At 45.2% G+C, this 12,077-nt stretch overlaps 1 protein-coding gene across 1 annotated transcript in view; it reads left to right on the top strand.

Moving 5' to 3' along the window:
* Positions 1 to 12,077, top strand: part of kcnn1a (potassium intermediate/small conductance calcium-activated channel, subfamily N, member 1a) — a 64,756-nt gene that overhangs the window by 25,784 nt on the left and 26,895 nt on the right. Inside the window, 2 exon segments of the mRNA XM_014190005.2 lie at positions 10,001 to 10,303; positions 10,305 to 10,451. Coding sequence (XP_014045480.2) covers positions 10,001 to 10,303; positions 10,305 to 10,451 — 450 coding nt within the window.

Genomic DNA, 12,077 nt, shown 5'->3' with positions numbered 1-12,077 from the left:
GTCTTCTATTAGATTGGAGCGGTTAAAGGGACGAGTAAAGGAGGAGGGTCTTCTATTAGATTGGAGCAGGTTAAAGGGACGAGTAAAGGAGGAGGGTCTTCTATTAGATTGGAGCAGGTTAAAGGGACGAGTAAAGGAGGAGGGTCTTCTATTAGATTGGAGCAGGTTAAAGGGACGAGTAAAGGAGGAGGGTCTTCTATTAGATTGGAGCGGTTAAAGGGACGAGTAAAGGAGGAGGGTCTTCTATTAGATTGGAGCAGGTTAAAGGGACGAGTAAAGGAGGAGGGTCTTCTATTAGATTGGAGCGGTTAAAGGGACGAGTAAAGGAGGAGGGTCTTCTATTAGATTGGAGCAGGTTAAAGGGACGAGTAAAGGAGGAGGGTCTTCTATTAGATTGGAGCAGGTTAAAGGGACGAGTAAAGGAGGAGGGTCTTCTATTAGATTGGAGCAGGTTAAAGGGACGAGTAAAGGAGGAGGGTCTTCTATTAGATTGGAGCAGGTTAAAGGGACGAGTAAAGGAGGAGGGTCTTCTATTAGATTGGAGCGGTTAAAGGGACGAGTAAAGGAGGAGGGTCTTCTATTAGATTGGAGCGGTTAAAGGGACGAGTAAAGGAGGAGGGTCTTCTATTAGATTGGAGCAGGTTAAAGGGACGAGTAAAGGAGGAGGGTCTTCTATTAGATTGGAGCAGGTTAAAGGGACGAGTAAAGGAGGAGGGTCTTCTATTAGATTGGAGCAGGTTAAAGGGACGAGTAAAGGAGGAGGGTCTTCTATTAGATTGGAGCGGTTAAAGGGACGAGTAAAGGAGGAGGGTCTTCTATTAGATTGGAGCAGGTTAAAGGGACGAGTAAAGGAGGAGGGTCTTCTATTAGATTGGAGCAGGTTAAAGGGACGAGTAAAGGAGGAGGGTCTTCTATTAGATTGGAGCAGGTTAAAGGGACGAGTAAAGGAGGAGGGTCTTCTATTAGATTGGAGCAGGTTAAAGGGACGAGTAAAGGAGGAGGGTCTTCTATTAGATTGGAGCGGTTAAAGGGACGAGTAAAGGAGGAGGGTCTTCTATTAGATTGGAGCAGGTTAAAGGGACGAGTAAAGGAGGAGGGTCTTCTATTAGATTGGAGCAGGTTAAAGGGACGAGTAAAGGAGGAGGGTCTTCTATTAGATTGGAGCAGGTTAAAGGGACGAGTAAAGGAGGAGGGTCTTCTATTAGATTGGAGCAGGTTAAAGGGACGAGTAAAGGAGGAGGGTCTTCTATTAGATTGGAGCAGGTTAAAGGGACGAGTAAAGGAGGAGGGTCTTCTATTAGATTGGAGCAGGTTAAAGGGACGAGTAAAGGAGGAGGGTCTTCTATTAGATTGGAGCAGGTTAAAGGGACGAGTAAAGGAGGAGGGTCTTCTATTAGATTGGAGCGGTTAAAGGGACGAGTAAAGGAGGAGGGTCTTCTATTAGATTGGAGCAGGTTAAAGGGACGAGTAAAGGAGGAGGGTCTTCTATTAGATTGGAGCAGGTTAAAGGGACGAGTAAAGGAGGAGGGTCTTCTATTAGATTGGAGCAGGTTAAAGGGACGAGTAAAGGAGGAGGGTCTTCTATTAGATTGGAGCGGTTAAAGGGACGAGTAAAGGAGGAGGGTCTTCTATTAGATTGGAGCAGGTTAAAGGGACGAGTAAAGGAGGAGGGTCTTCTATTAGATTGGAGCGGTTAAAGGGACGAGTAAAGGAGGAGGGTCTTCTATTAGATTGGAGCAGGTTAAAGGGACGAGTAAAGGAGGAGGGTCTTCTATTAGATTGGAGCGGTTAAAGGGACGAGTAAAGGAGGAGGGTCTTCTATTAGATTGGAGCAGGTTAAAGGGACGAGTAAAGGAGGAGGGTCTTCTATTAGATTGGAGCGGTTAAAGGGACGAGTAAAGGAGGAGGGTCTTCTATTAGATTGGAGCGGTTAAAGGGACGAGTAAAGGAGGAGGGTCTTCTATTAGATTGGAGCAGGTTAAAGGGACGAGTAAAGGAGGAGGGTCTTCTATTAGATTGGAGCAGGTTAAAGGGACGAGTAAAGGAGGAGGGTCTTCTATTAGATTGGAGCAGGTTAAAGGGACGAGTAAAGGAGGAGGGTCTTCTATTAGATTGGAGCGGTTAAAGGGACGAGTAAAGGAGGAGGGTCTTCTATTAGATTGGAGCGGTTAAAGGGACGAGTAAAGGAGGAGGGTCTTCTATTAGATTGGAGCGGTTAAAGGGACGAGTAAAGGAGGAGGGTCTTCTATTAGATTGGAGCAGGTTAAAGGGACGAGTAAAGGAGGAGGGTCTTCTATTAGATTGGAGCAGGTTAAAGGGACGAGTAAAGGAGGAGGGTCTTCTATTAGATTGGAGCAGGTTAAAGGGACGAGTAAAGGAGGAGGGTCTTCTATTAGATTGGAGCAGGTTAAAGGGACGAGTAAAGGAGGAGGGTCTTCTATTAGATTGGAGCGGTTAAAGGGACGAGTAAAGGAGGAGGGTCTTCTATTAGATTGGAGCAGGTTAAAGGGACGAGTAAAGGAGGAGGGTCTTCTATTAGATTGGAGCGGTTAAAGGGACGAGTAAAGGAGGAGGGTCTTCTATTAGATTGGAGCAGGTTAAAGGGACGAGTAAAGGAGGAGGGTCTTCTATTAGATTGGAGGCGGTTAAAGGGACGAGTAAAGGAGGAGGGTCTTCTATTAGATTGGAGCGGTTAAAGGGACGAGTAAAGGAGGAGGGTCTTCTATTAGATTGGAGCGGTTAAAGGGACGAGTAAAGGAGGAGGGTCTTCTATTAGATTGGAGCAGGTTAAAGGGACGAGTAAAGGAGGAGGGTCTTCTATTAGATTGGAGCGGTTAAAGGGACGAGTAAAGGAGGAGGGTCTTCTATTAGATTGGAGCAGGTTAAAGGGACGAGTAAAGGAGGAGGGTCTTCTATTAGATTGGAGGCGGTTAAAGGGACGAGTAAAGGAGGAGGGTCTTCTATTAGATTGGAGCAGGTTAAAGGGACGAGTAAAGGAGGAGGGTCTTCTATTAGATTGGAGCGGTTAAAGGGACGAGTAAAGGAGGAGGGTCTTCTATTAGATTGGAGCGGTTAAAGGGACGAGTAAAGGAGGAGGGTCTTCTATTAGATTGGAGCAGGTTAAAGGGACGAGTAAAGGAGGAGGGTCTTCTATTAGATTGGAGCGGTTAAAGGGACGAGTAAAGGAGGAGGGTCTTCTATTAGATTGGAGCAGGTTAAAGGGACGAGTAAAGGAGGAGGGTCTTCTATTAGATTGGAGCAGGTTAAAGGGACGAGTAAAGGAGGAGGGTCTTCTATTAGATTGGAGCAGGTTAAAGGGACGAGTAAAGGAGGAGGGTCTTCTATTAGATTGGAGCAGGTTAAAGGGACGAGTAAAGGAGGAGGGTCTTCTATTAGATTGGAGCGGTTAAAGGGACGAGTAAAGGAGGAGGGTCTTCTATTAGATTGGAGCGGTTAAAGGGACGAGTAAAGGAGGAGGGTCTTCTATTAGATTGGAGCGGTTAAAGGGACGAGTAAAGGAGGAGGGTCTTCTATTAGATTGGAGCGGTTAAAGGGACGAGTAAAGGAGGAGGGTCTTCTATTAGATTGGAGCGGTTAAAGGGACGAGTAAAGGAGGAGGGTCTTCTATTAGATTGGAGCAGGTTAAAGGGACGAGTAAAGGAGGAGGGTCTTCTATTAGATTGGAGCAGGTTAAAGGGACGAGTAAAGGAGGAGGGTCTTCTATTAGATTGGAGCAGGTTAAAGGGACGAGTAAAGGAGGAGGGTCTTCTATTAGATTGGAGCGGTTAAAGGGACGAGTAAAGGAGGAGGGTCTTCTATTAGATTGGAGCAGGTTAAAGGGACGAGTAAAGGAGGAGGGTCTTCTATTAGATTGGAGCAGGTTAAAGGGACGAGTAAAGGAGGAGGGTCTTCTATTAGATTGGAGCAGGTTAAAGGGACGAGTAAAGGAGGAGGGTCTTCTATTAGATTGGAGCAGGTTAAAGGGACGAGTAAAGGAGGAGGGTCTTCTATTAGATTGGAGCAGGTTAAAGGGACGAGTAAAGGAGGAGGGTCTTCTATTAGATTGGAGCAGGTTAAAGGGACGAGTAAAGGAGGAGGGTCTTCTATTAGATTGGAGCGGTTAAAGGGACGAGTAAAGGAGGAGGGTCTTCTATTAGATTGGAGGCGGTTAAAGGGACGAGTAAAGGAGGAGGGTCTTCTATTAGATTGGAGCAGGTTAAAGGGACGAGTAAAGGAGGAGGGTCTTCTATTAGATTGGAGCAGGTTAAAGGGACGAGTAAAGGAGGAGGGTCTTCTATTAGATTGGAGCAGGTTAAAGGGACGAGTAAAGGAGGAGGGTCTTCTATTAGATTGGAGCGGTTAAAGGGACGAGTAAAGGAGGAGGGTCTTCTATTAGATTGGAGCAGGTTAAAGGGACGAGTAAAGGAGGAGGGTCTTCTATTAGATTGGAGCAGGTTAAAGGGACGAGTAAAGGAGGAGGGTCTTCTATTAGATTGGAGCAGGTTAAAGGGACGAGTAAAGGAGGAGGGTCTTCTATTAGATTGGAGCAGGTTAAAGGGACGAGTAAAGGAGGAGGGTCTTCTATTAGATTGGAGCGGTTAAAGGGACGAGTAAAGGAGGAGGGTCTTCTATTAGATTGGAGCGGTTAAAGGGACGAGTAAAGGAGGAGGGTCTTCTATTAGATTGGAGCGGTTAAAGGGACGAGTAAAGGAGGAGGGTCTTCTATTAGATTGGAGCAGGTTAAAGGGACGAGTAAAGGAGGAGGGTCTTCTATTAGATTGGAGCAGGTTAAAGGGACGAGTAAAGGAGGAGGGTCTTCTATTAGATTGGAGCGGTTAAAGGGACGAGTAAAGGAGGAGGGTCTTCTATTAGATTGGAGGCGGTTAAAGGGACGAGTAAAGGAGGAGGGTCTTCTATTAGATTGGAGCAGGTTAAAGGGACGAGTAAAGGAGGAGGGTCTTCTATTAGATTGGAGCAGGTTAAAGGGACGAGTAAAGGAGGAGGGTCTTCTATTAGATTGGAGCAGGTTAAAGGGACGAGTAAAGGAGGAGGGTCTTCTATTAGATTGGAGCGGTTAAAGGGACGAGTAAAGGAGGAGGGTCTTCTATTAGATTGGAGCAGGTTAAAGGGACGAGTAAAGGAGGAGGGTCTTCTATTAGATTGGAGCGGTTAAAGGGACGAGTAAAGGAGGAGGGTCTTCTATTAGATTGGAGCAGGTTAAAGGGACGAGTAAAGGAGGAGGGTCTTCTATTAGATTGGAGCAGGTTAAAGGGACGAGTAAAGGAGGAGGGTCTTCTATTAGATTGGAGCAGGTTAAAGGGACGAGTAAAGGAGGAGGGTCTTCTATTAGATTGGAGCGGTTAAAGGGACGAGTAAAGGAGGAGGGTCTTCTATTAGATTGGAGCAGGTTAAAGGGACGAGTAAAGGAGGAGGGTCTTCTATTAGATTGGAGCAGGTTAAAGGGACGAGTAAAGGAGGAGGGTCTTCTATTAGATTGGAGCAGGTTAAAGGGACGAGTAAAGGAGGAGGGTCTTCTATTAGATTGGAGCAGGTTAAAGGGACGAGTAAAGGAGGAGGGTCTTCTATTAGATTGGAGCGGTTAAAGGGACGAGTAAAGGAGGAGGGTCTTCTATTAGATTGGAGCAGGTTAAAGGGACGAGTAAAGGAGGAGGGTCTTCTATTAGATTGGAGCAGGTTAAAGGGACGAGTAAAGGAGGAGGGTCTTCTATTAGATTGGAGCGGTTAAAGGGACGAGTAAAGGAGGAGGGTCTTCTATTAGATTGGAGCAGGTTAAAGGGACGAGTAAAGGAGGAGGGTCTTCTATTAGATTGGAGCAGGTTAAAGGGACGAGTAAAGGAGGAGGGTCTTCTATTAGATTGGAGCAGGTTAAAGGGACGAGTAAAGGAGGAGGGTCTTCTATTAGATTGGAGCAGGTTAAAGGGACGAGTAAAGGAGGAGGGTCTTCTATTAGATTGGAGCAGGTTAAAGGGACGAGTAAAGGAGGAGGGTCTTCTATTAGATTGGAGCAGGTTAAAGGGACGAGTAAAGGAGGAGGGTCTTCTATTAGATTGGAGCAGGTTAAAGGGACGAGTAAAGGAGGAGGGTCTTCTATTAGATTGGAGCAGGTTAAAGGGACGAGTAAAGGAGGAGGGTCTTCTATTAGATTGGAGCAGGTTAAAGGGACGAGTAAAGGAGGAGGGTCTTCTATTAGATTGGAGCAGGTTAAAGGGACGAGTAAAGGAGGAGGGTCTTCTATTAGATTGGAGCAGGTTAAAGGGACGAGTAAAGGAGGAGGGTCTTCTATTAGATTGGAGCAGGTTAAAGGGACGAGTAAAGGAGGAGGGTCTTCTATTAGATTGGAGCAGGTTAAAGGGACGAGTAAAGGAGGAGGGTCTTCTATTAGATTGGAGCAGGTTAAAGGGACGAGTAAAGGAGGAGGGTCTTCTATTAGATTGGAGCAGGTTAAAGGGACGAGTAAAGGAGGAGGGTCTTCTATTAGATTGGAGCAGGTTAAAGGGACGAGTAAAGGAGGAGGGTCTTCTATTAGATTGGAGCGGTTAAAGGGACGAGTAAAGGAGGAGGGTCTTCTATTAGATTGGAGCAGGTTAAAGGGACGAGTAAAGGAGGAGGGTCTTCTATTAGATTGGAGCAGGTTAAAGGGACGAGTAAAGGAGGAGGGTCTTCTATTAGATTGGAGCAGGTTAAAGGGACGAGTAAAGGAGGAGGGTCTTCTATTAGATTGGAGCGGTTAAAGGGACGAGTAAAGGAGGAGGGTCTTCTATTAGATTGGAGCGGTTAAAGGGACGAGTAAAGGAGGAGGGTCTTCTATTAGATTAGAGCAGGTTAAAGGGACGAGTAAAGGAGGAGGGTCTTCTATTAGATTGGAGCAGGTTAAAGGGACGAGTAAAGGAGGAGGGTCTTCTATTAGATTGGAGCAGGTTAAAGGGACGAGTAAAGGAGGAGGGTCTTCTATTAGATTGGAGCAGGTTAAAGGGACGAGTAAAGGAGGAGGGTCTTCTATTAGATTGGAGCAGGTTAAAGGGACGAGTAAAGGAGGAGGGTCTTCTATTAGATTGGAGCAGGTTAAAGGGACGAGTAAAGGAGGAGGGTCTTCTATTAGATTGGAGCAGGTTAAAGGGACGAGTAAAGGAGGAGGGTCTTCTATTAGATTGGAGCGGTTAAAGGGACGAGTAAAGGAGGAGGGTCTTCTATTAGATTGGAGCAGGTTAAAGGGACGAGTAAAGGAGGAGGGTCTTCTATTAGATTGGAGCAGGTTAAAGGGACGAGTAAAGGAGGAGGGTCTTCTATTAGATTGGAGCAGGTTAAAGGGACGAGTAAAGGAGGAGGGTCTTCTATTAGATTGGAGCAGGTTAAAGGGACGAGTAAAGGAGGAGGGTCTTCTATTAGATTGGAGCGGTTAAAGGGACGAGTAAAGGAGGAGGGTCTTCTATTAGATTGGAGCAGGTTAAAGGGACGAGTAAAGGAGGAGGGTCTTCTATTAGATTGGAGCAGGTTAAAGGGACGAGTAAAGGAGGAGGGTCTTCTATTAGATTGGAGGCGGTTAAAGGGACGAGTAAAGGAGGGAGGGATGGAGGAAGGGAGAGAGAGAGAGAGGGAGCTAGAGGAGGAGATAGGCAGAGAGTTGCAGTGCTTCATCTAAACTGTTCTGCACTGAGGCTTTTCAATTTGATTAGGAGGCTCCGTTTCATACGGGATGGATGCTGTGTGCCATTCAGAATGAAATTGAAGCGTTCGCCGGGGCAGACAGCCATCCTGTGTCTCCTTCTGAAGGAGGATCAGCGGACAAGGTCAACCGCGGCCTGTTGTGTCCCAATGGCACCCTATTCCTCATTCAGTCCACTATACAGGGTATAGGGTGCCATTGGGACGCAGCATTATTGTCGTGGGTTAGAAACAGGAAAGAGCACCCTCAGCAAGGCAAAGAGTGTGGTTTTAAGTGGATATTATTAAATGCATCATATGTTTTGTTTATTCTGTTTGGAAGTCAAATACGATTAACTGAAATGCATGGGAATTCACCAAAATGAAACGCATCACAATAGAGAATCAGTAGTTAAAATGTAAAACTGTATATTATGTGTTGTGAGGAAGGTACAGTGTGAGCTCTTTTGGGATATCCATGTGAGATTTGCCTGCAGAAAAAGGTTATGTATTACTGTACCTCCATCTTACCTTCTTGTATTTCTCTTGTGCTGTCTCCTAGACGATATGGACACCCCCATCTAGCAGTCAGTCAGTCAGTCAGTCAGTCAGTCAGTCAGTGGTATATTTTCAATCACCAAGAGAGTCTACAGCATAATGGTCAGAAATGGAGACTGAAGCCAAGGGCAGAAGCGCATTCTTCCATCTCTCATCTCTCTCCATCAATCCTGTTCATTATGTTATTGGAATAACCTGCCATGGCTGCTTTTAGTTGACTTCCCTTGGTCTGATACGGCAGTCAAGTCATGTCTATTTGCTTTGATCGATTGCTTTGTTCAGTGATTAAATGACAATCTTTGTCATTGTGTTTTATTTTCATTAAATAAAACACATGAATGGTAATTTTACTGGGGGAATTAATGATGACAAATAGCCGTCGCTAGGGAACTGTAATTGTCCCACCTTTGTAAGCGAAAGGAGAGGTGCTAATATCAAATGAAGTTTAAGATCTTTCAAGCAACCTTTATTGGTGCTGCGTTTATAGTAGGAATGCGCCACTATCTGAGATATGTTTCATAGAGAGAGTCTTAATGGCTCCGATGATGAAGCTATTTAAAAGAGTAAAGGAGATTAGAACACTATGGTTCCCTCTAATCCTTAACCTTTAGTCTGGTCTGGTCTGTGTCAGCAGATAGCGTCAGTGGGCCGGACTTACTGTAGTACATTTCCATTATGGGGAATCAGAGTTTATTTCCGAACACATTTAGAGGCATTAGGGAGCTCACTCAAGCCAAATGAAAGGCAGTGTTGTCAAACACCCCCCATTATTTCAGAAAATGCACTGTTCCATGTGAAGTTTAACAAGCCATTATGATAATCTAAGTGAAGTCCCAGAAGATGCCACTGGAATGCACACTCAACTACCATTGTACATGCCTCTACACTTCCAAGGTCTGTGGAACTCCTCCGCTCCTCTGCTTTCCCACCAAATTTAATTTTCACCTCTCCTTGAACCTGCGCTGCAATACAATCTGGATCAAAGATTTACATTTTAATCATTTAGCAGACACTCTTATCCAGAGTGATTTACAGTAGTGTGAGTGCATACATTTTCATACTTTCTCTTATAGGTCCCCCGTGGGAATCAAACCCAGAATTCTGGAGTGGCAAATGTCATGCTTTATCAACTGAGCCACACGGGACGGCACAGAAAGAGCTGAGCAGGATCCCTCTTCGATTTAGATGCAGTTTTTGATATACAGAGAGGAGACGAAGACACATCTTTGAGTAAAGAATGCTCTTGTTTTCCCCTTGCAGAAACTCTTGATTCAGTTTTTCCTGCGTCTCTGATTATAGAAGCACCACTCATTCAGTCACTCAGTCTTTTTGGACACCACCATCTCTGGGCTCTGCAGGAAAGAGTGTTTCTTTAACAGGAAACAAGGTCACGCAGCACATTAATCTTTCATGACTAAATTTGTGCTGCGCATAGAGGACATTTTCTGCACTTTGTAGGGTCCACTATTAGTTATATGGCTTTATTTATACATTCATCTCCATTCATTATTCATGTGCTTTTGCCCTGCAGATCTGGATGCGCTTTTCTTGAGGGACAGCTGATATGAGTGCAATGTACAACAGAACACAGAATACAGAGATTGCACTGATTTAGTGCAGGGCAGTGTTTCTGGTTCGTGCTTCTGGGTTGTGGACCGGCTCCGGTCCATGGGACATTAGTCAAATTGAAGTTATAAAGGAAAGTTGCTCCTCCCATTCTCTGACACCAGACTGATTGGTGGTTTGTTTCTCTAACAACCTCTTGTGTTTTTGTTGCCAGGCAACCACTGAGCAGAAGAAGCTGAGCCATGCTGGATCCAAGCTCTGCCTCTCCGAGAGCAGCGGCCAACTCCCTCAGATAGCCATGAACACCTGCAAGTACAATGGCGGCGTAGTGAGACCACTGGGCAGCCTGGCGTCGTCGCGGCGCAACCTAGCAGAGCTCGACTCGGAGACGCAGCCCCTCCAGACGTTGCACAGCTCCGGCCTGGAGGTGGTGGTATCCAAGGGCAACGGCGAGGACCCCAGCAAGGCGTCCAACGAGAGCCTGGTCAGGGACGGAAATGGTGCTCCTGTGAAGAAGAAACAAGGACATTGGCTATAGGCTCGGCCACCGGAGGGCGCTCTTTGAGAAGCGGAAGAGACTCAGTGACTACGCCCTCATCTTTGGAATGTTCGGGATCGTCGTCATGGTGACTGAGACTGAGCTGTCCTGGGGAGTTTACGGCAAGGTAATTAGTGTGGGTGGTCTTTTTGTTTGTTGAATTCCTCTAATGCTGCAATTCTCTGAGTCGCTATACACAATTTCCTCACTGTGGGGGAAAACACGAGGGAGTTCTCATAGACCGGTAGCAAAAAAAGCCTCATGTTGCTTATGAATGCATTTCACACTACTTTTGAATTATAATTGGATTGTAAGGCTCGTATGAATGTCCTGCTTAATATATTGTTTGTGTCATCCTCACAAATCAACTGCATTACACTTAAAAACTTCAAATTCGACTAGTAAAATGTCAATGAGCATTAGCATTCTAGCTAACTGCTGCATCCAAAAATAGGATTTTTGCAACTATCACAACCAAATGTAATCTTAGCAACTGTTCAAGCAATAATCAAAACAACATTGTAATCCTATGAGAGCTCCCCCAAAAATGATTTAGTTTTGAAGTTGTAACTACGTAAATCTAGGATATGTTTAATGGCTGCAGATGGCAAACGGCAATTGTTTTCCCCCATACTTGTTTATGACGTGAATAACGACTCGGAGTATGCTATGTTTAGATAGGATGTCATGTTAAACATGGTGAACACATAGTGAACTTCAGAGGTATTTGTGTAAGTAGAATGACAATGCTTGCGATTCAAAAAAGGTCAGAGCTTGGCCAAAGGACTGTTTTCACTAGGCTGCTGCTGGTATTTTGAGAGTCACTTTGAAGCCTGCCCTGCAGCCAAACAACGCTGTCCAATCAGAATAGAGAGAGCTGCTTCAAAGTGACTGACATTATCTCGAACCAGCACGTGGGAGTGTCAGGACAACCCAACATGGCGGCAGGCTGTTGTCATTTCAGGGTCGCCATGACCTGGTCACGACTCCCTGACCTATCATTAGCTCCGTCAACCAATCAATTTGGATTTGGGCAGTGCTTTCTGTACCAAACATTTGTCACAGTGCACTTAGGGAAAGGTTTGGCCCCAATGTTTACAAGACTGCACTGTTGGCTAGCGTCACCACATAGTCAATGCAACGAGCCAGCATTGATTGGCCTAAGTAATAGCTGGAACAGCTACTGAATTTTTTACAACTGCATGAGGTAAAGTAAGATTGAGCAGCAATGTTTTGGTTAAGTCCAGCCAATTCTACACATTTATTTGAATTGTTAAATTCAATATTGCATATAGGTGTCTATAAGGTTTCTATTAACCAATTTTTGTAGTAAATTTAGATTAATTGTCGAGTTGGTCTGAGTTTAAACTGAGCTGATCCTATCCCTGAGTGACACAGCACTCCTACCATATAGAATGCGCTACAATAAGGACGAATCATTTTTCATCTTGCATGTCACATCACATGGACATGTGAGTCAGTCAAGATTTTTCCCAACCCTTAAAGAGGTGTGGTGGGGGGTTGATGTGTTAAAGGGAGTGAGCTTTTGGGGACTGAAAAACCCTTATACTTCTGTCAGGTGGATGAATTGGTTTTACTCAATGTTATTTCACTGGGGACTTCTCAAAACAATTTGAGACATTATAGGGTCGAGAGGTGCCAGAGACCTAAGGGGCAAAGCAATCTAGTTGATTGCTAAAAATACATTCGCTAATTTTCTCCCTGCCTGTTACTATGTCTTGTGGCGGCATGA

This window comes from Salmo salar, chromosome ssa03, assembly GCF_905237065.1.
Source record: "Salmo salar chromosome ssa03, Ssal_v3.1, whole genome shotgun sequence".
NCBI lineage: Eukaryota > Metazoa > Chordata > Actinopteri > Salmoniformes > Salmonidae > Salmo > Salmo salar.
Note: the sequence above shows the minus strand (reverse complement) of the source record. Positions and strands in the feature narration are given on the sequence as shown.